The sequence below is a fragment of the Aquarana catesbeiana genome, linkage group LG04 (assembly GCF_042186555.1).
Source record: "Aquarana catesbeiana isolate 2022-GZ linkage group LG04, ASM4218655v1, whole genome shotgun sequence".
NCBI lineage: Eukaryota > Metazoa > Chordata > Amphibia > Anura > Ranidae > Aquarana > Aquarana catesbeiana.
This window is the reverse complement of record NC_133327.1, coordinates 620,821,441-620,845,054: the sequence shown is the minus strand read 5'-3', so window position 1 is coordinate 620,845,054 and position 23,614 is coordinate 620,821,441. Positions and strand designations below refer to the sequence as shown.

At 41.1% G+C, this 23,614-nt stretch overlaps 1 protein-coding gene across 1 annotated transcript; it reads right to left on the bottom strand.

The window, feature by feature from the left end:
• Positions 1 to 9,142: 9,142 nt before the first annotated feature.
• Positions 9,143 to 12,789, bottom strand: LOC141141598 (homeobox protein Mix.2-like). Its single transcript, XM_073629175.1, has 3 exons — positions 12,127 to 12,789; positions 10,382 to 10,620; positions 9,143 to 10,019 (listed from the first exon to the last, which is right to left on the bottom strand). Exons 1-3 carry the CDS (start codon positions 12,272 to 12,274, stop codon positions 9,360 to 9,362), a joined length of 1,047 nt encoding a protein of 348 aa, XP_073485276.1. The 5' UTR covers positions 12,275 to 12,789; the 3' UTR covers positions 9,143 to 9,359.
• Positions 12,790 to 23,614: the final 10,825 nt, after the last annotated feature.

Sequence of the window (23,614 nt, the reverse complement as noted above, 5' to 3'; positions counted from 1 at the left end):
CAAACCACACATGTGAGGTATCGCTGCAATCGGTAGAGCGAGAGCAATAATTTTGGCTCTAGACCTCCTCTGTAACTCAAAATTTTTAACCAGTAAAAAATTTTAAAGCATCGCCTATGGGGATTTTTAAGTAGCGAAGTTTGGCACCATTCCACAAGCGTGTGCAATTTTGAAAGGTGACCTGTTAGGTATCTATTTACTCGGTGTAACTTCATCTTTCATATTATGCAAAAAACATTGGGCTAACCTTACTGTTTTGTTTTTTTTTAAGCAAAAAACATTTTTTTTTCCAAAAAAAACGCGTTCGAAAAATTGCTGCGCAAATATCGTGCGAGATAAAAAAAAGCAATGACCGCTATTGTATTCTCTAGGGTCTTTGCTAAAAAAACATATATAATGTTTTGGGGTTCTATGTAATTTTCTAGCAAATAAATGATGATTTTTACATGTAGTAGAGAAATGTCAGAATTGGCCTGGGTGCTCCAGAACGCCTGAAGATGCTCCCTGCATGCTTGGCCTCTGTATGTGGCCACGCTGTGTAAAAGTCTCACACATGTGGTATCGCTGTACTCGAGAGTAATAGTAGAATGTGTTTTGGGGTGTAATTTGTGGTATGCACATGCTGTGTGTGAGAAATAACCTGCTAATTTGACAATTTTGTGAAAAAAAAACAAGAAAAAAAAAAACTTGATTTTGCAAAGAATTGTGGGAAAAAATGACAACTTCAAAAAACTCACCATGCATCTTTCTAAATACCTTGGAATGTCTTCTTTCCAAAAAGGGGTCATTTGGGGGGTATTTGTACTTTTCTGGCATGTTAGGGTCTCAAGAAATGAGATAGGCCATCAGTACTTCAGGTGTGATCAATTTTCAGATATTGGCACCATAGCTTGTGGACGCTATAACTTTCACAAAGACCAAATAATATACATTAATTTGGGTTATTTTTACCAAAGATATGTAGCGGTATAAATTTTGGCCAAAATATATGAAGAAAAATTACTAATTTTCAAAATTTTATAACAGAAACGAAGAAAAATGTATTTTTTTACAGATTTTTCAATCTTTTTTCTTTTATAGCGCAAAAAATAAAGAACCCAGCGGTGATTAAATACCACCAAAAGAAAGCTCTATTTGTGTGAAAAAAAGGACAAAAATTTCATATAGATACAGTGTTGCATGACTGAGTAATTGTCATTCAAAATGTGAGAGCACCAAAAGCTGAAAATTGGTCTGGTTATTAAGGGGGTTTAAGTGCCCAGTGGTCAAGTGGTTAAACAGTTCCTTCCCTTAATCCAAATTGATTGACTCACTGGGTTAGATCGTTTGTATCAGGATATTTAGTTTTTCTTGCATCCCACTTTAGCCATAATACTGCTGGTGATTTGGGTTAGATCGTTTGTATCAGGATATTTAGTTTTTCTTGCATCCCACTTTAGCCATAATACTGCTGGTGATTCGGCTCTCAGGATAAAGGTTTTATGCAAAGCAAGCAAGGAAAAAATAGATCATTGTACAGTGAACTTACTAGATAGTACACAAGCAAAACAGGGACAAGAGATACACTCACAAACTCTCGGTATATTAGAAGCATTCAAATATGCAGATTGCAGTCAGCTGCTGTGGATGAGGCTTCCCATAGAGAAACCGCTGCTGTTAACCTTCAGGTGTATTGCAGCACTGAACGTCCTAAGCTCCTCCCACGCGTTGCATCACTGACAGGTGACTTTCTCAAGGATATAATATACCGGGAGTTTGTGAGTGTATCTCTTGTCCCTGTTTTGCTTGTGTACTATCTAGTAAGTTCACTGCACAATGATCTATTTTTTTCTTTGCTTGCTTTGCATAAAACCTTTATCCTGAGAGACGAATCACCAGCAGTATTATGGCTAAAGTGGGATGCAAGAAAAACTAAATATCCTGATACAAACGATCTAACCCAAATCACCAGCAGTATTATGGCTAAAGTGGGATGCAAGAAAAACTAAATATCCTGATACAAACGATCTAACCCAGTGAGTCAATCAATCTGGATTAAGGGAAGGAACTGTTTAATTATTTTTACTTTCCCCCACTATTTATCTCTGCCTGGACATTGTACTCAGAGTGTCATTATTATTTTATTTATATTCACCGTCACATCACCAATTTGAAGATTTATTTTGGCAATTTTAACACATGTATTAGCACCATAATTATTTATCTATTTTATTCACATGTATGCATTTTTTATTCCTGAATTTAAGCTTAGTCGCAGCAGCATATTGTGCACTATCTATTTAAAGCACATCAATTTTATACTTAGCAAATCTTTACGTCGTAACTCCGCCGCACTCAGTTCCTAACAGAAATCCCATTCGTCTGTATGCTGGTCCGACGGACCAGATACTACACAAGGGCAGGGTACTATATCTCACGCTTTCAAATTTTCCTATTGCGGCGAGCGCGAGGGGGAGGTGACAATGACCCTTAGGTCTGGTGTGGATTTTAAGGGGAACCCCCTATGCCGAAAAAACGGCGTGGGGTCCCCCCAAAATCCATACCAGACCCCTATCCGAGCACGCAGTCCGGCCGGTCAGGAAAGGGGGGGGCGAGTGAGCGCCCCCCCTCCTGAACCATGCCAGGCTGCATGCCCTCAACATGGGGGGGTGGGTGCTTTGGGGGAGGGGAACCACGCCCCCTTATAACGTCACAGTCCCAGCATGTCTAGGGACTGTGAAGTCATAAGGGGGTGGGGTCACCATCTATATAAGTCATTGCGGAGTGCTCACACACCATTACAGCGGGAGAGAGCATCGTGTCAACATCGGAAGAAGAGAAGAGGGAAGAAGACGATGCAGAAGTCCGGGCCACCACTAGCAAAAGAGCAGCAGAAGATAGCGGAGGAGCTATCAGAAGAACCGGACACCGGGAGAAGAGGCCGGAGAGCAGGAGAAGAACCTGACTCCGGGAGAAGAGGCCGGAGACAGCGGCGAAGTCGTAAAAAGACCCCCAAAGTCGGAAGAAGACCCCTGGAGCTGTCTAAAAAAATTACTTAAAAAACCTGTGTAGTGTTTTTTTTTTATTGACACTTTTTTCCCTAGGTGAATGGGTAGGGGTACGATGTACCCCATACTCATTCACATAGGTTGGGGGGCTTGGATCTGGGGGCCCCCTTATTAAGGGGGGCTCCCGGATTCCGATAAGCCCCCCCCACAGACCCCGACAACCAACGCCCAGGGTTGTCAGGAAGAGGCCCTTGTCCTTGTACCCGAGTCACGTTCAAAATGAACGGACTTGTTCGTGTGTGGGCAAGTCCGTTCATTTGGAAAGTCCGCCATAACTCCGTCGGGAACTAGGTCCGCCGGAAAGTCCGGTCGTGTGTAGGCAAGTCTGTCCGTAGTCCGGTCATGTGTAGGCAAGTCCGTTCGTAAAAAAAGTCCGTCAGAAGTCTGTCAAAAGTCCGTCGGAAAGTCCGTCAGACCAGTCCGGTCGGAAAGTCCGCCCGTATGTACGCTGCATAATTCACTAAATCAAATACTGTTCAACAAAGAAAATTATCCAGCAACCCACAGCAGAATCCACCTTACATTGGACTGACTTCAGCAAAGCATATGTTGATTGGATGCACAGTCATCCTTAAAAAATAATAATTTAGTTTTTTTCAAAGTGTATTCCACAACCTAACAGTCAATAAAGTAAATTTAAGTGGTCATTTGACAGTGGGCAGTGCGGGTCTTGTTCTGGGACGCCATCATATGATGGCGTCCAAGAACAGCCGCTCTCGCGCGCCTGCGGGGGCGTGCAGCACGGCTTTCGCGCCCGCGCCATGCTGCTAGGAATGGCGCGACCCCGATCTATGGAAAGAGCCGCGTCCGCGGCTCTTTAAACATGTGATCGGCTGTGTCCAATCACAGTCCGTCACATGTAAACAAGGAAGTGCTGGTAATCGGCGCTCCTTGCCTCACACTGACAGAGTGTGTGGCGAGAATAGCCGATCAGCGGCATCTCCACGCAGGGGGACATTTAGGAATGTAATCAGGGCACTGATCATCAGTGCCTGATTACAATAGTGAAAAATAGTGTCACCATACAGTGCCCACCAATGCCAGCGATCAGTGCCCACCAGTGGCAGCAATCAGTGCCCACCACTGCCCACAAGTGCCACCAATCAGTGCCCATTAGCGATGCCAGTCAGTGCTGGCAATCAATGCCGCCCATCAGTGCCACCCATCAATTCCCATCAGTACCGCCTATCCATGCCGCCTGTCAGTGCCCACCAGTGCTGCCTATCAGTGCCCACCAGTGCCGCCTATCAGTGCCCACCAGTGCCGCCTATCAGTGCCCACCAGTGCCGCCTAACAGTGCCCATCAGTGCCGCCTAACAGTGCTCATCAGTGCCGCCTAACAGTGCTCATCAGTGCCGCCTAACAGTGCTCATCAGTGCCACCTAATCAGTGCCCATAGGTGCCACCTCATCAGCGCACATCAGTGAAGGCGAAAACTTACTTAGTTATAAAATTTACGGACAGAAAAAAAGTGAAAAATATTTATTTTTCAAAATTTTTGGTCTTTTTTTTTTTTAAAAAATAAAAAAAACAGCAGTGATTAAATACCACCAAAAGAAAGCTCTATTTGTGTGAAGAAAATTATTAAAAAGTTGTTTGGGTACAGTGTAGCACGACCACGCAATTGTCATTCAGTGTGACAGCGCTGAAAGCTGAAGAATGGCTTGGGCGGGAAGGGGGTGTAAGTGCCTGGTAGGCAAGTGGTTAAAGCAAAACTTTTGCTTTTCCCTCTATTTTGTGTAGAGTAGGAAAGGGCTAGAACCAGTGGTGGCTGGTGGTATATTTTTTTTTGGGGGGGCAGCAAACAATGCACCCACACACCCCCCCGGTCGGTTACCAGCCCCATTTACCCCATCTATGGCGCGGGCATCGCTTCCCTCCGGGCCAGTGGCGGCCCGTCTATTAGGGCCGCCCCCTATATGCTTAATAGATAAATTCATGCATAGCATGAATCTATCCATGGTCACCGCAGCCACCCCCTATTCAGGGGTTCCGGCCCCTTTTAGGACGCCAGGCGCCTGAATCACAGCAGCGGAGGTGTTTTTGTTAAGCACCTGATTAGAGCCATAGGCTCTAATAGGCTTCAAAATAGGGTGGACTCGGAGCACAGAGCATTGTGCTCGGAGCCCACCCAGGTGTGTTAGAAAAGCAAATGAATATTCGCTTTTCTAACACTGAACCGCCTCTCCGTCCGCCAATCAGGAAGCACGGGTCTGATACCCGCCACCTGATTGGCTGAAAGGACAGGCGCTCCTATTGGACGCCTAGGAGGAAGAAAAGCATGGAGGAAGCATGGAGGACACAGGAGCCACTGCCTGACCCACTGCCCGTCCCACAGCTTGCTGCCGTCACCCGCTGCCTGACCCGCCACCAAGATGGGGTAAGTGGCGGTCAGACAACGAGTGGGCGGGCGGGGGGGTGCTGGTAAAATGCCGCCGGGGGGTCACAGTGGCTGCATTTGATGGGCACAGTGGCTGCAATTGTTGGCACATTGGCTGCATTTGATGGGCACAGTGGCTGCATTTGATGGGCACAGTGAGGCTGCAATTGATGGGGTTTTTTTTTAGTATTTTTCTGAAGTTTTCAGTTTTTTTGTGCCCCCCCTAAAAATTTTGAGCACCAGCCGTCACTGCTCCAGGTGAAGAGTGGTGGCTTCCCCTGTGTCTCCTCCTCCTTCTTGGTATTCACGGTGGCCGTGCATCTCCTCCTCCCTCCTCCAACTAAGACAATAGGATTGCTTCTTCTTTCGGGCCAATCCGGAAACGGGTCTTAAGACCCACTCTGATTGGCCAGGAGGAGACTCTGTGTGACAATAGCGAGTATTCATTCACTATTATCACACAACTGGGTGGGCTCAGGGCTTTTTTGAAGCCTATCAGAGCCTCTGGCTCTAATCACGTGCTTGGACCCCCCCCCCTCATTGTAATCCATGCGTCCGGCACCCCGCATGTAGATTAGGGGGCCGGACGCATGGATAGGGGGATGACACCCTTGCGCCCTGCATTACAGGCCGCCACTGGCTAGAACCCCCTTAATTTTTTACACACGTATATAAGAAGATGCTGCTTTCACAAGACATATTAGGTATTGCTGCTCATAACTGAGTAAGAGGAATAATTTGAGCGCCATAACTTACAGTTAATTGTAAACCGATGAGCTTTACGTTTTTAAGACTTGACCTATGTATAATGTTCAGTAGTAAAGTCACTCTTCTTTAGAGTGAATAATTGCAATCAACGTAATTGATCCAGACCTCTCTGAAATCCCTCTGGTTAAAACTTATTAATGATTCTATTCCATTGTATAAACTGACTTTCGAACTCCGGAAATGGAATAAAACCTTTCACAAAATTTGGGGTAAATGGTTGGCTAGTCCGTTAACCCTCTCTGAACACTGATTTTAATACCCTTGATTGACCATTGATGGACCGTGCCCCAGGGATCTCTAATATCTGGTCTCCACTACTGTTAGGCCCTGCTAGTATACCCCCCTTACTATTGTATCTATTTTAAGTCCTTTGCACTGATTTCTGTCTATTTTTCTATGCTTGAACATGTTGCATATCAGTTCTTACCTCTGTATGACCAGATTACCTGGTGCTTTTTTTTCATTTTTTTTCCTTTGTTAGTGTTTGTTTTCTATATGTTTGTTGGTTTGTCTTAAACCTAATAAAAATATCTTTAAAAAAAAAACGTAATTGATCCTCAGCTTAGGTGCTCCATCCGCCATTATTAATTGCATTTCCCCTCATTGAACTCTAGGTAAACAACGTCTTCTCTGAGGACTGCCTGGCGAAGGCGTCCTGTGCAGCCCTGAAACATTGCACTTGGTCCTTTGTGATGTGATCTTTCTGCAATAAAAGTTTTGGATGACATCTGATGATCCTCGGTGTGCTGGCGAATATGTGAGTTGTTTCCTGAGGGCTGGTGACCTGAACTGAAATTTTTTTATACATATATTGTTTTTTTCCATTATGTTATTTTGGTGTTATGATCATTTTAGTAATTTTCAGATAGTGGGCAATAAGCTCATGGATTTACACCTTCAGCATGGCCTTACACTAGATTCATTGATAGGCTGGTCGACTTGTGCACACTCCACAGCCTGCAGGTGCCACTTGGTCTGCCAGGGAAAGACTGGTGTCAACTGGCTATTGACTGAACAAAGTTTTGACACTGTTCTTACTTACATTTATATTGCCCACCCATATTTTTCGCTGTGGTCTGTTGCATTAAAAAAAAATGATTCAATGCCTTTTTGGTGCAATAAGGTGTGCTGCAGTACTGTCTCAACACAGCATGCTTTACAACATTGTGTAATGAGTTCCTTAATTTTTTTCAAAAAACTTAAAGAAGCGCTGAAGCTTACTAGCAGCTTGTTTAAAGTGGCAATCAGGATCTGTGTTCAACATTTCAGACAGTCTGGAGTTGATATGGTACTTTAAAAGCTTCAACAAAGCTAGCTGAAAGCTCTGCAAATGCTTTATCAAAGCTTGCTGTTCACACTGCTCTTATACAAGCTGAAGCCTGCGTGAAACATGCTTTAAAAAGATTATACAATCAGATTTATGATGTGCAACAGGTTGTCTTTTTAAAATCCTAGCTTTTTTGCTTGTTCAGGCCAACCTAAAAAACATTAAAGCCCAACTATTGCTGGAACAGTTTTTTGTTTTGGATAAAGCAGGGAAGGGTTAGGACCTCTGCCAGGTTTTTCTTGCGCAGAGATGTTGGGAGATTTTGCCTGTTGGAGAGATGTATCCTTAATTCCCGTCATAGCAGGAAATGATGGGAAATCTCTCCAATGAGAACACAGACAAAACATAAACACATTTTAAAGTGGTTGTAAACCCTTACAGACCACTTTGACCTACAGGTAAACCTAGATTAAGGCTTATCTGTAGGTTCAAGAAATATCTCCTAAACCTACACGGTTTAGGAGATATTTGCAAAATGACAAACACCGCTGTCTACGACGCAGAGGGGACAGTAGTAACACCGCAGGCTCCTGTGTCAGGTAAGTGACACATAACGGGCTACTATGCGATGCATAGTAGCCCATTATGCTTTACCTTTGCAGGGAAACAAAGAGGAAGTAAACCCATCAGTGTTTACTTCCTCTTTAAGTAGATTATGTAAAGCAGAGAACTTATGGCAAGGTTTTTACTGCCGTCTGTGCTGTCCTGCCCAGGTGTTAACCACTCCCTCATTTATTTTCCTGACATCAAAGGGACAAGAAGTGAGAGAAAAATGTGCTAAAAAAACTGACAGAAATGTAACTCTTTTCCAATCTCTCCAAAACTGAAAAAAATAAAACAAAAATTCAGTCCGTTCAGCAGGGACCAGTCAAATGTTGATCAGTGTGTGACCATCCCTGCTTGACAGAACTTGACTGTTCAGTCGACTTCTGTCAACAGGGATTTGCTGGAAAACATTTAACGATCAGAGGCTGCAGCTGCTTATCAGTGTATTCCTCCATCCACCTTGTTTGTGTGGATGGAGGGATTCCTTCCACCGGGAGGATTCTATTTGTTGGCTGAAAAATAAAATAAACAAACTAAAGTCAGTCATACATGGATCAAAATTTGGCTGGTTTAGCAGGGATTGGCCAAATTTCAATCCATGTATGGGCAGGCTGGTTGTACAGACTTCTGCACAACCAGCCTGTTGTGTTTTTTTCTGAGCTATCAGTGCCACTGGCTCTAGCCAGCAACACTGATCAGTGTGTTATGATGGTGGGGGAGCCTCCCCGCTGTCAGAACACAATAACACAGCGGGATTGATTCCCCCATCCACCTTGAATGTTTGGATGGGGGAAACTGGGCACTTTTTTTTCATTCAACCTCCTGGGTAGCCTAACTGTTTAGGGCCAGCTTTAGGGTTTAACATACAGATTCAAAAATAAAAGAGTGCAAAGATTTTGCAATATTGTACATTTATATTTTATATTTTATATTTGAACAGTGCACAAATATGAAAAAGTTATAGAATCTAATATACAACATATTTACATCCAGTAGTTAAAACTATTGCACCTTTGCTTTTTTTCAATTGTGACATGTACAGATGAATGATTTGAAGGTGTATTGAAGGTGTATTTTTTGTCCCATGGAGTAGTCTTAAGGGTCAAATCCATTTTTGCCTTTGTATATCCTAGAGCAGTTGATCACATTGTTGAAAGGGGGCTAAGCTCTGACCATCAGGAGTTAGCAGAATGATTGGAAGATACATAAAACTCTTTAAAAGTGCTAAACTAATAATGAATTTTGTAGAACTGCCCAAAAACAGAACTAAGTCTATTACACTCCATCCTGGTTACAGACTGTTTAGGACAGCTGTGAGTTCTTCATCCCAGTCAGACCCATATTCTGTGGATCTTTCACTGACCCCAGAGTCAGATATGGGGGACCTGTGCTTGAAAAGCTTATTCTGAACGGCTGGCATTGGATAGTGTGCTTGGGTGGGGAAGGAATTAAGTCCAAAACAGGTGTCTGGAGCTGCAGAGACTGGAATTGTTGGAAAGTTCACACTCATGTCTGGAGAGGTGGTCTTGTTGGGTAGGACATTAGAATAATCCATGGTATAATTCATGTTAGCTTGGAATTGTCCTCTGCTCAGATCTAGTCCTTGGTTATTAAAGCCCATAACTGGGTTAATATGATTGTAGTAATGTTGCTGGCTTCCTGTGGGTAGGTTAGATGCCATAGTTTGCTGATAGACCTTGGACACTTGGCAGGAGTATTGAGGATATCCAAGTATTTCAGAATGTTGTAAATATTCCTGCTGGGGGTTGCCCATTGGTTGCACCTCTTCCTGACAATTCAGGATTTGTTGTTGGTGGACATGAGGAGTTGGTGTAGAGGAATACATGTATTTGTTATCATCAAGTGAGCTGGAATACGGCTCTTCTGCTAGCGAGTTGGTTGATTTGACACCCTTTCGCCTGGCCTTGGCCCTCCTATTCTGGAACCAGACCTGTAGGAAAACAGAAGACTTCCATAAGTACAACATGTAAAGGTAAAGTACATAGTAGAAGGCTGGAAAGTATATGGTATACTACTTATGACAATTCTAAATATGAAATATAGCCATACAAATTAAGTTTATTCTTTCATTCTAGGTATATAGTATTAGTCAGTTTTAACTAGAGTTATGTATTACAATTAGAATTGAGAAACTACTACAAGTTTTATCATGACCCAAATATACTATTCACTAGGACAAACAATTTAAGTGAATCTACCCAATGTGGAAGTTTAGTCATGACCAGAATGGTTTGGGCTTAGATTACAAAAGGAAGACATTAGAATTGGTTGACACCAAAAGTGCATACATACCTGGATCCTGGATTCAGGTAGGCACATTTGTTTGGCCAGCTGCTCCCGGTGGTGAATATCTGGGTACATGTTGGTCTTGAAATATCTCTCTAGTGAGTCCAGCTGTGCCTGGTTGTAGACGGTCCTTTTTCTGCGTTGGCACACCGCTGTATCTGAGGCCTGGGGCTGACTGCTCACATTTTTGGATGGAGCGGTCTGAGCGGCTCTGAGCTCACTATTGGTCGGGGCAAGGACATGTTCTGGAAAGAGACAATAATTAGTATAACATCCCCAGATATGAATCTCTATCATTGCACAATACCATTATTTTTCCTTATCTAAATTAATTCATGCTAGACAAAGAGGTAGGTAACCTGTTTGGAACTGTAGCTGCTGGGACAATAATCCTCAATCACTGCCCAAGAGATCAAATATCCCAAATATTTGGATTCTAATTAAATTTTTTGCTGTTCCAAAGGCTGCTTGAGTTACATACAATTTAGTTGCCATGTTCTTTGGGGGTTTTGGAAAGACTATTCATTATAACAGGTATGTGTTGTAGAGACTACATTAGAAATTAGACTTATAACAGGTACAATGTAAGTTATTTTATAAAAAGAAACTGTTCTAAAAATAAAAGCCACAAGATGACATAAATACTAACCAAATTTAAAATACATTTTATAAAATATTTTAGGTTTTCAGGGTAATGTACATTACAATGTAATGTTTATGCATGTCATTTCTGTACTTTATTATATGCTATATTAATCTAATAAATATGTCACACATCATCATTGCCATCTTAGTTATTTATTTATTTACAATGAATGCATTTTATGAATGCAACTAAACTGTATAATTCTACAACTAAATATAACTATATGGTGATTGCGCTGTGATAAGTGGGGAAGGAAGGAGGAGGCAGGGGAAGGGGCTAGCTCAAATGTATAGAGAGGTGAATGAAAAATGAAAAAATTATACAAAATATAAAGGTATAATGAGCATGAGGGCTAGTATCATACTAGCACATAAAAAATATCATGTAAATACTGAAACAGAAGAAAAGAAAAATCTCAGTGCAAAAGGGCTAGTACCATACTAGCACATATGTGGTAACTCAGCAAATACTTATCAAAAGATAAAACTCAGTGCAAAAGGGCTAGTATCATACTAGCACATATGTGCTAGTATGATACTAGCCCTCATGCTCATTATACCTTTATATTTTGTATAATTTTTTCATTTTTCATTCACCTCTCTATACATTTGAGCTAGCCCCTTCCCCTGCCTCCTTCTTCCTTCCCCACTTATCACAGCGCAATCACCACTTACTTTATTCACACCACTTTTGTCTGTTTGGATCAGCCATTTAGGTGTTGCAGCAGTGCCCCTTAGCATAGGTATTTCTGACAGCGCAGGAGTTTCTTCATTATTTAAATATAACTATAACTAGGCCATATTAGCAACAAGCTTTAAAAATACTTATGTTTTTTTTTTTTAAATGCAAGCCTTACAAAAAGGGCTAAGCATTCCCAAAAGCTTATTACTAATATATTATTTTAGCCATTTAAATAAAACATAACATGTAATACAGATTACTGCGGTAATGATATAATCAGTGTATATGTTGATACATTTGTTAATAGTAATTCAAATTAAAGTATCCATTCTTATAGATAGGTAATATAATAAATACTGTGTGCAATGTATAATATGCAATTAATTCATAAATAATAATGTGCAAGACTTACGGAGTATCTTACCTTTCACACTAGGCTGCTGGAAATCCTTCTTCTGTAGTGGAACCACACTTGCCCTCATAAGAGGGGTCTGTGAACCTGAATATCCCATTTGACCAGTGGGGAAGTAGGAAGGAAAATATGGTCCAGTCTCCTGGCTATATCCAGCCATCCCAGTCCTTCTTGTCTTGGTCAACCAGATCCTCTCTTTGTGATAGCTGACTGTGTAGCTGCTTTCTGGATGCTGAGTACTTCCTGATCCCCTCTTATAGTAGGACTAGTGGGCGGTGATATTGATCAAAGCCCTCAGGTGTGACAATGTCCATGGGGGGTGGCAGAATGAGTCAGAGGCTCTGGGTGTTATGTAGACACTATTGTGAGGTTCAGGTCAGCCAGCCATTATGTCCTGCTGGGTCCAGCTAAAGGCCTAGGCTCACAATACACATACCTATCTACTGATCCCAAAAGGTGGGTTTCCTGTCTGTTCCACCAGGAAGCCATGTTCCATTTCAGCCTTAGCCCTGTGCAATACACAGTGGCTGCTGTCCATGGCCACAATAAACAAATATGGATAAATATGAATAAACATGTTTAGGTCACTGTTCAAAAACTTTTTTCGTAGTTTTAGTGAGTATATATTCTTCCTGCCTTTCATGGAGACAAAATTTCTCAGTAGATGTTATGTGTTTCCTTAGGAGAACCTTTGACGGGTTCTGCAGTCACCTCCTAGTGTTAAAATAAATAAAAGGAATATCAAAAGATAAAAGATATATAAGGGAAATTCTAGAAGATATATTAAACATATACAATTCCGATTTTTTTTAAAGAAAAACAAATTTTTTTTTATTGTAAACAAAACAAACAAACCCCCAAAAAATAAATTATATATATATGTGTGTGTGTGTATATATATATATATATATATATATATACATATATATTTATATATATATATATATACACACACACACACACACACACACACACACACACATACATACATACACACTGTATATATGCAGGCATTGTTTTTATTATAATTTAATTAAATTATACCCCTTTATGTCATCAAAAATTTATAAAATTGTATATTGTGTAATATTGTATAATAAATGTGTTACCATTTTTCAAGAAATCCTTTATTCAATTCAAAAATAACTAGTCCAGTTTACCTAAGATTCCTTTATAAAGATATAGGTTGATTTACTAAAGCCTAAAAGTGAAAAATCTGGTGCAGCTCTGCCTAGAAAGCAATCAGCTTCCATTTTTCTTGTCAACGCTTAATTGAACAAGCTGAGGTTAGAAGATGATTGGTTACCATGCACATCTGCACCGGATTTTGCACTCTCTAGTTTTAGTAAATCAACCCCATAGTATTTTTAACAAATAGCAATATTTGCCTATGCTACTGATCTTGATATAACAAAAGTTCTCCTTGAACCTACCAGATGTATCTCTGTGGGTAAGACCACCAATATTGTTTTTTAATCCACAATTTATTGAGATTTGTTTTTTATTGACAAATCTATATACCATAGAAAAACATCTCAATACAGAAAAAAAATTCATCCAACAAATACAAAACAAATTCCAGACCAACTCCAGCAGTACATGTTTTAAACATTGCACATTCTAATCAAGCTCATTTTTTTTCCTGAAAAAGTTTACTCCAACATTCTACTAATTTCAAATCAGCTTGATGCTCAAAAGTACGTGCATAAATTACATATATTTGTTTTAAAAATGTTGAAGAACATCTTTCCAATATCTTACCAACTTTGGACATTTCTAGATAAGGTGAATGAAATCCCTCCATACATGTCCACAGCCAGTACAATTAGGGCAGCCCTATGTCTCGAGGCCATTGCTCTCTGGATTTCAGGACACAGTTCACCAAATATTTATGTACTAATATATTGTTTACACCCTTTGTACCATCAGACATCATTACACCCTTTTCACTAGAATCTGTTATAGAAGTATGTTATAGATTATTTTCTCATGGAAATCTATTACATGGCACAATTTTAAATACTGATAAAAATACTTTGTAGGTATAGTTTTAACTTCCAAAATAGAATACCGTTATTACAACTTGTAAGCTCTAATAGGTTGGTACTTACTACTTTGCTCACCTGTTACACTCTATGGGTAAGGTGTTTTTATAGTCAAAACCTTTGTGTTTTCGATAGAGTGGTGAAAGGTTTAAATGCTTTGTTAGGTTTTTATTGCTGTCTGTGTTCCCGCTGGGAAGATTAGTCTTTCCTTTTTGTCTTGGTGACCCTAGTGCCCAAGACAGAAAAAGTGGTGAGAAATAAAAAATGTTACAGTTGTCAGCAACGACAAGAAGTGAGGGGAAAACATACAATGGGGACACCTGTTCCAGTGACAACTGTCTGAAAAGGGATTTCCCCTCAATTTGAAGAGATTTTCTCTTACGTTCTGTTCTGTCTTTGGTACAGGAGATGAAGGGGAATCTGGCCAATGGAACACAGACCACAAAAAAACTTCTCTACTCTATCCAAAAAAAAAAGTTCGAACTATATGTGCATTTTTACAATGTCTTTCATGTACAGAGGGGTTTCTTGTGTGTTTTCCAAATATCTTCTCAGAATGGCCAAGTAGACAATTTGGGTGATCGGTAGATCTCTTACTGAGAACAACAACATGCTGAAGATCAACCTATATACAGTTTCATATGGTCTTTTATTTTCTTCAGCCATTTTTATCTGATGCATTAATGCAGTATGACCAGGAAGTGAAATACTTGTAAAAAGGTTGTCCACCTATTTGAAAATACCTAAAGTCAAAGGGGATATTTTTTCTGCCACATATTTCTTGGTCTGTTGTATGTTGGTGTCAACATTTTGGGGGGTAGTGTGCTATATGGTAATCTTCTTTAAAAGGATAAAAAATATCAAGAGTGATATGTGCAGCCTTGTGGAAAGGGGGATGTGACTGAAAGAAAACATGAATAAAACAAAGACAAAGAGAAAACAAAAGAGACTACAGAATACATCAGAGGAATATTATTTGGGGGGGGGGGGGGCTTTTTTCAGTTGATTGCAAAATGAGCAAACAGTGTATAGAAATGTGGGGTGTATCATTAGAGGTATCACTAGCAGGAGGAAGGAGGTCCTGATTCCTCTATATAAAAGTTTAGTTATAACCAGAAGGAAACACCAGCAGGAAGAAGAAGGTTCTGATCCCCCTATATGGATCGTTAACTTGGGTATACACTAGCAGAATTTTCAATGGCAATTCTTAGGAAAAGTTGTAACAAATTTTACAGTACATCGAAATGTGGTATGAAGGTAGTTTAAAATCTTGTTTGTTATTACATTAGATTTTTTTAACGATTTGACTTTACTGAACAAAAATCACAGAAGTTTGAAAAAAAAAATCCGTCCTGCTACTTCGATTTGTCTTGTCACTGCGGTCGAAAATTAATGTCGATTTGACCACACTAATGATTACAAAAAACTAACGTTCTTACAATGAAAATAGTCAAACAAAGTTCTACTAGTGTATGCTCTGCTTTAGTTATTACTGGAGTGATCACCAGCATGAGGAAGGAGGTCCTGCTTCCCTTATATAGATCATTAGTTATCACTAAAGGGATCGCCATCAGGTGGAAGGAGACCCTGATTCCTCTATATAGATTTCTAGTTATGACTAGAAGCATTGCCAGCAGGAGGAAGAAGGTCTTGATTCCTCTATATAGATTTTTAGTCATGACTAGAGAGATCACCAACAGAAAGAAAGAGGTCCTGATTCCCCCCTTTATAGTTCTTTGGTTAGACCTGATTTACAGTATTGTATCCATTCCTGGAGACTCACAAGTCCAAAGATTGGCAACAAAAATGGTGAAAGAGCTAAAGGTTAAAACATATCACGAGAGACTGCAGGAACACTTTAGTAAATTCAGGCGAACGGTCGTCTGGTTTTGTTCGAGAATGGAACTAATGCATGAAAATTCTCGTACAACAAAGGCTTTTTTTTTGGTTTAGTGTTTCTGATCATGTGCAGTCTTTCGTATCTGATTTTTCCCATATGAAAACAGTACACATTAAAGTTCTGTTCACGTAGGACAAACATTTTGGAGTTTGTCCCTTTCGGAAATTTTCATTTGGAAAGTCTGACTCAGATGTCGAAAGTTGTGTACACACTATACAAAAATCAAACAATTGTGCCTCATATGGAATTTTTTTTTTCCGATTTTCTTATAGTGTGTACCCCACCTAAGATTTATGAGTTCAGTCTTTTTAGTATGAAGCTAAGAGCAATACGGCAACATAACCTCAGACTACAGTGAGGGAAGTTTAAAGCTTATAAAATAAAAATAAAAAGCTGAAATAAAATATTATATCAGAAGAATAGTTGATGCTTAGAACAGACTTTCAACAAAGATAATGAGTTAGTGAATTTAAACATTCTAGAGACAACATGGATATTCATACAAAAAAGTTAAAATAAATAAATAAGGAGCAGACTCGATATACTGTACATACTGTACATACATGAATAACAATTTGAGAGGAAAGTTTATCTATGTCTGATTAATTCAAAATGTTATACTTTTTTTCCTCCAAGTAACAGCATGTTGCATTGGTTCTGTCTGGTTTGTGTGTATCCTCACGTGGGTGTTTTGTCCTTTTTGATGTGGATACATCCTCTCTAGACAGTAATGTGTTGTCTGCAGCAAAGGCAAAAGTGACACCTGCCTGGGAGGGGCAAAGATTTGCTAATGACACTAACCTCAGGTGGAGGGGGAGGTTGGGGGTAATGAGGTGTTCTCATCCTGTGTCTGACTTCCACTCTACAAAAACTTCCCTTCCTTTGGCTGCGATTTTGTGAAGCAGGTGATGTGGATTCAGACAGGTAGCTGCCTCTCTAGGATGTACTCCGCTCTTCAACAAGCCATAAGGCCTAATCCAGGCTGTCTGAAGCTTGCAATAAATGCAAAAACTGCCATTCCTAGGCTTAAACTAATGTGTCCTAATTAATAACCATAAATATATTAATCAATAAATAGCAACAAAAACATGTCCTTAATAGAATGCATTTCAATGCATTTCACCAGAGTTGTAATATTTTGCAGCAGTCTCCAGATTTTTTGCCTACATTTGGAGGAAATTAAATCTCCCAATAGTGTACACAAACCAATATTTCCAATGACAAATTCTGAAGGGCAAATTTAAACTTGGGGCATTTGCCCTTCTCCCGAACTGTCAATGGATTTCTTGGGAACCTTGGACCTTCCCTCTGATGATCTCAATGTAGGGATAGTGGTCTTCAGAAACCAGTACTTGGCCAGGGAAAATATTGTTTAACATTGGCTATCCTCCCAACCTATGACATTGGATAGAAAAGGTGAACTCTATCCTACGCCTCGAGAGTCTAATCTATGCCCATAGTGTAGTCCCTCGGCATTTTTATAAGATTTGAAGCAGGTGGCTAAGTGACCCTTCACTTGCACCCCCAGCTCTGATTATAAACATACATTTTGGAGATCCTGGACTTTAGGATGGAAAGTCATAAAAATCACCAGACACCCCTCGGGGGGAATTTACTAAACTGGAGAGTGCAAAATCTGGTGCAGCTCTGCATAGAAAGCAATCACCTTCTAGGTTTCATTGTCAAAGATTCATTGAACAAGCTGAAGTTAGAAGCTGATTGGTTACAATGCAGAGCTGCGCCAGGTTTAGTAAATCTCCCCCACTGTATATTGTTTACTACTTCATGTGTTTGGCGCAATATTATTTTTATACATTTTTCAGTTACAGCTATTTTTATAACACCAACTTATGCAGTACTTTACATATTGTACATTCACATCAGTCCTTTAAGCATAAATATACATTTTATTGATTTTTACATCTCATCTAAATTAATTTTGCATTTGTATTTTCATACTTGTTCATGTAACTAATTAAAATACTAGGCTGATATAAAAAAAAAAAGCCCAGGGTACATCATAGAATGGCAGCTGAGAGAATTTGTGTCTGCATCGTTATCGGTTTAGTATGGACCTTGACCTGTGTGGCCAGTTTTAGAAAGCAGATCTCCACTGTGCCAAAGTGTTATCCTCTCTCTTCCATTCTGAATATTCAGGAACAGGCTGATGCCTGGGCCTGGAGTGGGATGGTGTGAAGGGCCCTGCACCTGGATGCTCTGTGACTTGCACATTGGTGTGAAGATACCTGGACAGTAAATGTTTAGGGATCAAAGTGTGTTGTTGCTGCAGCTTCAGCATTGCATAAATAAACACATGCCCCCCTGCTCTGTTTACAGATATAAGGGCCCATTCAAACTATGCAAATGCATTATTGTGTATTAAAGTAGATCTATACACAAAACTTTTTTCTTCATTTTGGATAGAGTAAAGGAGGGTTATAACCCCTGTTGGTTTATTTTTTGCCCAATTGGGGAGATTTACCTTCACGACGTCCTGTCCCATAACCGAAATAAGAAGTGAGAGGAAATCCATGCAAATTAAGGGAATCCCTTGGGGACTCCCAGGCCACTAGAACTAGTTTCTCCATTAGAAGATTTCACTACTTTTCTGGGGATACACCAAAATTTGGCATTTCTTTTACTTTCACTTACATCCTAATGTTAACAGGACAACTAGAGAGGGTGAAAGTCCCAAATTGCGGCACATCCAGCGCTAAGAACTGACAAATGTTATAATCCCTCTCCACTCTATCCAAAACTAAAGAAAACGTTTTTCCTTTAGTTATACTTCAAAGTGATTGTAAGGGTTTGTTTATTTTTTTTTGTTTATAATAATAAACATATCATACTTACCTCCACTGTGCAGCTCGTTTTGGACAGAGTGGCCCCGAACCTTGTCTTCTGGGGTCCCTTGGCGGCTCTCGTGGCTCCTCCCCACATCAGATAACCCCCTTGGAGAAGCGCTTCCCCGAGGGGGTTACCTTGAGGGTGCGCTCCCGAGTCCAGCATTTGGCGGCTATGACTCGGCCCTGCCCCCCGGGCCATTGGATTTGATTGACAGCAGCGGGAGTCGTGGCTGTGCTGCTATCAATCTAGCCAATCAGGACACGAGACACCGGATAGAGCTGGTGTGCTCGTCCCCGGCGTGAGAAAAAGAGGGTTCAGGTAAGTAAAACAGGGGCATTGGGGGGCTGCTGCACTGCAAGAGGTTTTTCATCTCAATGCATAGAATGCATTGAGGTGAAAAACCACGAAGGTTTACAACCCCTTTAAGGCACGTTGAGTCAAGCCAGCCAATTCATTTTGATGGTACACGTCTGTATGGATTGCTGCGCTGAAACTCATGTATGTTGAGGTGCTCTGGCAAGGTGGTTTGGGGTACTGTTTAAAATGAATGGCACCATACCCCATCGATAAGCAAATATAGCTTGTTAACACAATGGATATGAGTGATTGAGACCTAATCCTGAATGTGTAAAGCACAGGGGGCTTTGATTTCCTGCCAGAATGCTGCAATTGTAAATGATAAACTCTGTGGAATATGAGGAAGCCATTCAATTTAATAATAATTCTTAGTGCTGTCCTAACTGTGGTCAAAGCATAAACTTTTAAGATATTTTAAGGAGATGAGTAGATATAAAACCCTATTGGGTGACATTTCATTTGCTAAAGCAAGGTGTATCATTAATTACTGCCAGTTTTTTTTTCTCAGTAAAATACTTTACATTTACCTTTACCCCTCTCACTGACACAGCTGATTTTGCATACATGTTTTTAAAATCATTGTATGCCTGAAGATTAGGAAAAACCCCCAAACATTATATATTTTCTGAAAGCAGACACCCTGTAGAATAAAATCTTGGTAGTTCCAATCTTTTATGTCACACGATATATGCGCAATGATTTATCAAGTACACATTTTCAGTAAAAAAATATATTAAAGTTCATTTTAGAGCAAACAAACACAACATATTACTCAATTTCAGGTAAAATATTACAAATGAGGTTGGGCCAAATAAATAGATACCCAACAGGTTACACTTTAAAACTGCACACTCCAGCAAAATGACAAAGGATTTTTGTACCCTATATTTTCCATAAGTAACACTTTGGAAATGACGTCATCACCACGCACAGAGGTCGGCCATCTTGTTGGTTGGAAACATTCCTTTGTAACACAAATCTATATGCAAGATTTTATTTGATGTGTGGTGAGTGTTTTTGATGTGACGTAGCCATGCGCATGGAGGTCGGCCATCTTAATGGTTGGAAACATTCCTTTGTAACACAGATCTATATGCGAGATTTTATTTGATGTGTGGTGAATGTTTTTGCTGTTTTTTAATAAACTTTGAAGCTATTAATACTACACATTGAAGTGTTTTCTGCCTATCTCTGAAACCTGCATGCTCTGAGGTCCATCTATGGTGAAGTTCCTTATATCGTGAAGGTTGCAGACACCAGGTGTTCTTGACGATTGGGAACCGTACTAAGCGCATTTGACCGCTTTATATATAGTGGTCCACCTCTGAGGGTAAGGGTCAGTGTGAGTATTGCTGTCGGTGGAGGATCTCTCACAGCACTTCTGTTTGGAATCTGCACTTGTTGGACCCCCAACTCTGAATCTTTATTGAGCTACTGATAAGGACTCTTTCTGTTGTTTTTGAAGTGCTGCACTTATATATGCAGGGGCGTTGCTAGGTGGCAAAAAGACCAGGGGCTTCAGCCTGAAGTCCAAGGCCAGCACGGGGGTGGCGGCGGTAGTAGCGTGGGTTTTTTTGGCTGGGTGGTGTGGTTGTGTGGGGGGGGGTGGGTAAGCTCACTCGCTGGTTGCTGCTTGGCTTACCAGCGCCCATTAATGCTGACCACTAAACTCACCTGCCTGCCACACTGACCTACCTACCTGACATACATACACTGACTTACCTGACACGCACTGACCTACCTGACATACATACAATGACCTACCTGACATATCTGGCATACACTGACCTACCTGACATGCACTTACCTACCTGACATGCACTTACCTACCTGACATACACACACTGACCTACCTGACATGACATGCACTGACCTACCTGACATACACACACTGACCTACCTGACACGCACTGATCTACCTGACATGCATACACTGACCTACACACACTGACCTACCTGACCAGGAGACTTCATGTGTCCTGCAGCAGCAGCTCAGCCTTGGTGTGCGCCCATCTTCACAGCAGGGAGGAGAGGAGAGAGGAGCGAGGAGAGCCGAGTGCCGATCTCATAGTGGCACTGCGGCCGCATTGTAATTCCTGCCTTCTGGAGCCTGCAGCGCTTATGATGGACGTCACACGTCCCACGGTCCCACCATCGGACCAGTGGGACATCCATCATAGGCTCTGCAGGCTCCAGAAAGCGGGACCTGCTATGTGACTTGATCGCACTCAGCGGCGCTCGGCATCAGATCGGTCCCAGCTCGGCAGCGCTCGGGGCTATTAATAGAACCTTGCCCACTCGAGACCTGGTGCATATTGGGGACACACTCGGGGCTTCAGCCACGGTCAGCCCCCCTGCCGACGCCACTGTATATATGTATATACATATATAGTTATTTGCCACCAGTGAATTGTGCTAGCTGCTTTAGAAACTTTAGAAACCATTACAGATCATCACTTTAGAGTTAACCACATACAGATCATCATATTTACAATTAATGGCCCTAGAATTAATTCTATTACTGTGACATGCATGGCGATATGTAACATGTGTAGCGCAAGCAATGTTTTCGTACCTTGGCAACTCCCATGGGCGTGTTTATGTTAGTGTGTGTTCATAGATGGCGGTGGGGCAAGCTCAAATTCGGGGATGGTTTTACTGATTGGATCTATGTATCTTTTGAACGTCTCATATTAAATAAAATCTATAACAATATTAAATATTTTAAGCTACATGGTGCTCTGTGTGTCTGCATACAAATATTTTCGTTTCAAATTTCCTTAATGGTTTATTGCACTCTGTAATACGATACAAAAAACGTGTCTAATTAAGTAAGCTATTATTAATACTGGAAGAATAATAACAACAAGAATTATTACAATAATTATAATCTTACCGTTTCCTCCCACGCTCCCAAAGACGTGTTGGTAGATTAATTGGCTCCTATCTAAATTGGCCCAACTACACTATATTACCAAAAGTATTGGGACACCTGCCTTTACACACACACGAACTTTAATGGAATCTCAGTCTTAGTCCGTAGGGTTCAATATTGAGTTGGCCCACCCTTTGAAGCTATAACAGCTTCAACTCTTCTGCAAAGGCTGTCCACAAGGTTTAGGAGTGTGTCTATGGGAATGTTTGACCATTTTTTCAGAAGCACATTTGTGAGGTCAGGCACTGATGTTGGAGAGAAGGCCTGGCTCGCAGTCTCCACTCTAATCCATCCCAAAGGTGTTCTATCGGGTTGAGGTCAGGACTCTGTGTAGGCCAGTCAAGTTCCTTCACCCCAGACTCCCTCATCCATGTCTTTATGGACCTTTGTGGAAGCCAGTGGAGGGATTGGCAGAGAGGGGTAACAGACACCGAGTGGCTGGTAAGGTGGATGAGTCTGGCAGCAGCATTCATGATGGACTAAAGTAGGGATATAGCCTATGTAAAGGTAATCTCATGAGGAGGGAGTTGCAGTAGTCGAGGCGAGAGATGACCAGGGAGTGAACAAGGAGCTTTGTGGTGTCATTGGTTAGGAAGGGGCGTAGTTTCTTTTTCTGGGCTCTGGCACTGACTTATGTTTATCCAGTGCAGAAAAACACAGGTCGCAGCATATAGTGTAAACGTAAGGTTTCCAAAAAATAAATAAAAAAATTCTAACTTTATTGATGCCTTTTTTCCCCCAAATCACCAAACACTGCAGAGATCCCATGTACGTGTAGTTGATAGCGCTTCATGTTAAGAATATCCACAATGTCTCCCATTTGCACATCAAGAAGAAATACACAACAGGATGCCACCAATGTTTCTTCTATATTAAACAATGACCAGTAAGAATACTACTCTGACACATTTTGTGCTTTGACATAGCACTTTCCCAAAGCACTTAATATTTATCTAGTATTTACATAGTTTGTCATATAACATGAAACTTTACAGAATACATAGATCCTTTCACATTAGCTCTTTCCACTCCACCCATTCTTCCCAGAGAAGCTAGCAATCTAATGTTCCCACCATACTGATCCATACACCCAGATAGCAAGCAATTGTGCTGCAAGTTTGAAAATGACTTGCTAAGCTATTGCTGGACTTGCTCAACTTCACAAGTTTGTTTCACAAACTCTCCCTCCTCATTGGCTGTGACAGCAGCAGGGTGCCATTGGTTCCTGCTGCTGTCAAATTCAGTGAGCCAATGAGGAGAGGGGGTGGGGCCACACCGAGGCTCCACGTCTGAATGGACACAGAGCAGCGGCTCGGCTCCGGTGCTCCCATAGTAAGCTGCTTGCTGGGGGGGCACTTGGCAGGAAGGAGAGGCCAGAAGCACTGGCAAGGGACCCGAGAAGAGGAGAATCTGGGC

Coding starts and splice junctions, on each gene's coding strand:
- LOC141141598 (XM_073629175.1), bottom strand. CDS start 12,274: ATGGCTGGATATAGCCAGGAGACTGGACCATATTTTCCTTCCTACTTC. Junction 10,621..12,126: donor CCAGCAGCCTAGTGTGAAAG/GTAAGATACTCC, acceptor GTCTCTTTCCAG/AACATGTCCTTGCCCCGACC. Junction 10,020..10,381: donor TACCTGAATCCAGGATCCAG/GTATGTATGCAC, acceptor GTTTTCCTACAG/GTCTGGTTCCAGAATAGGAG.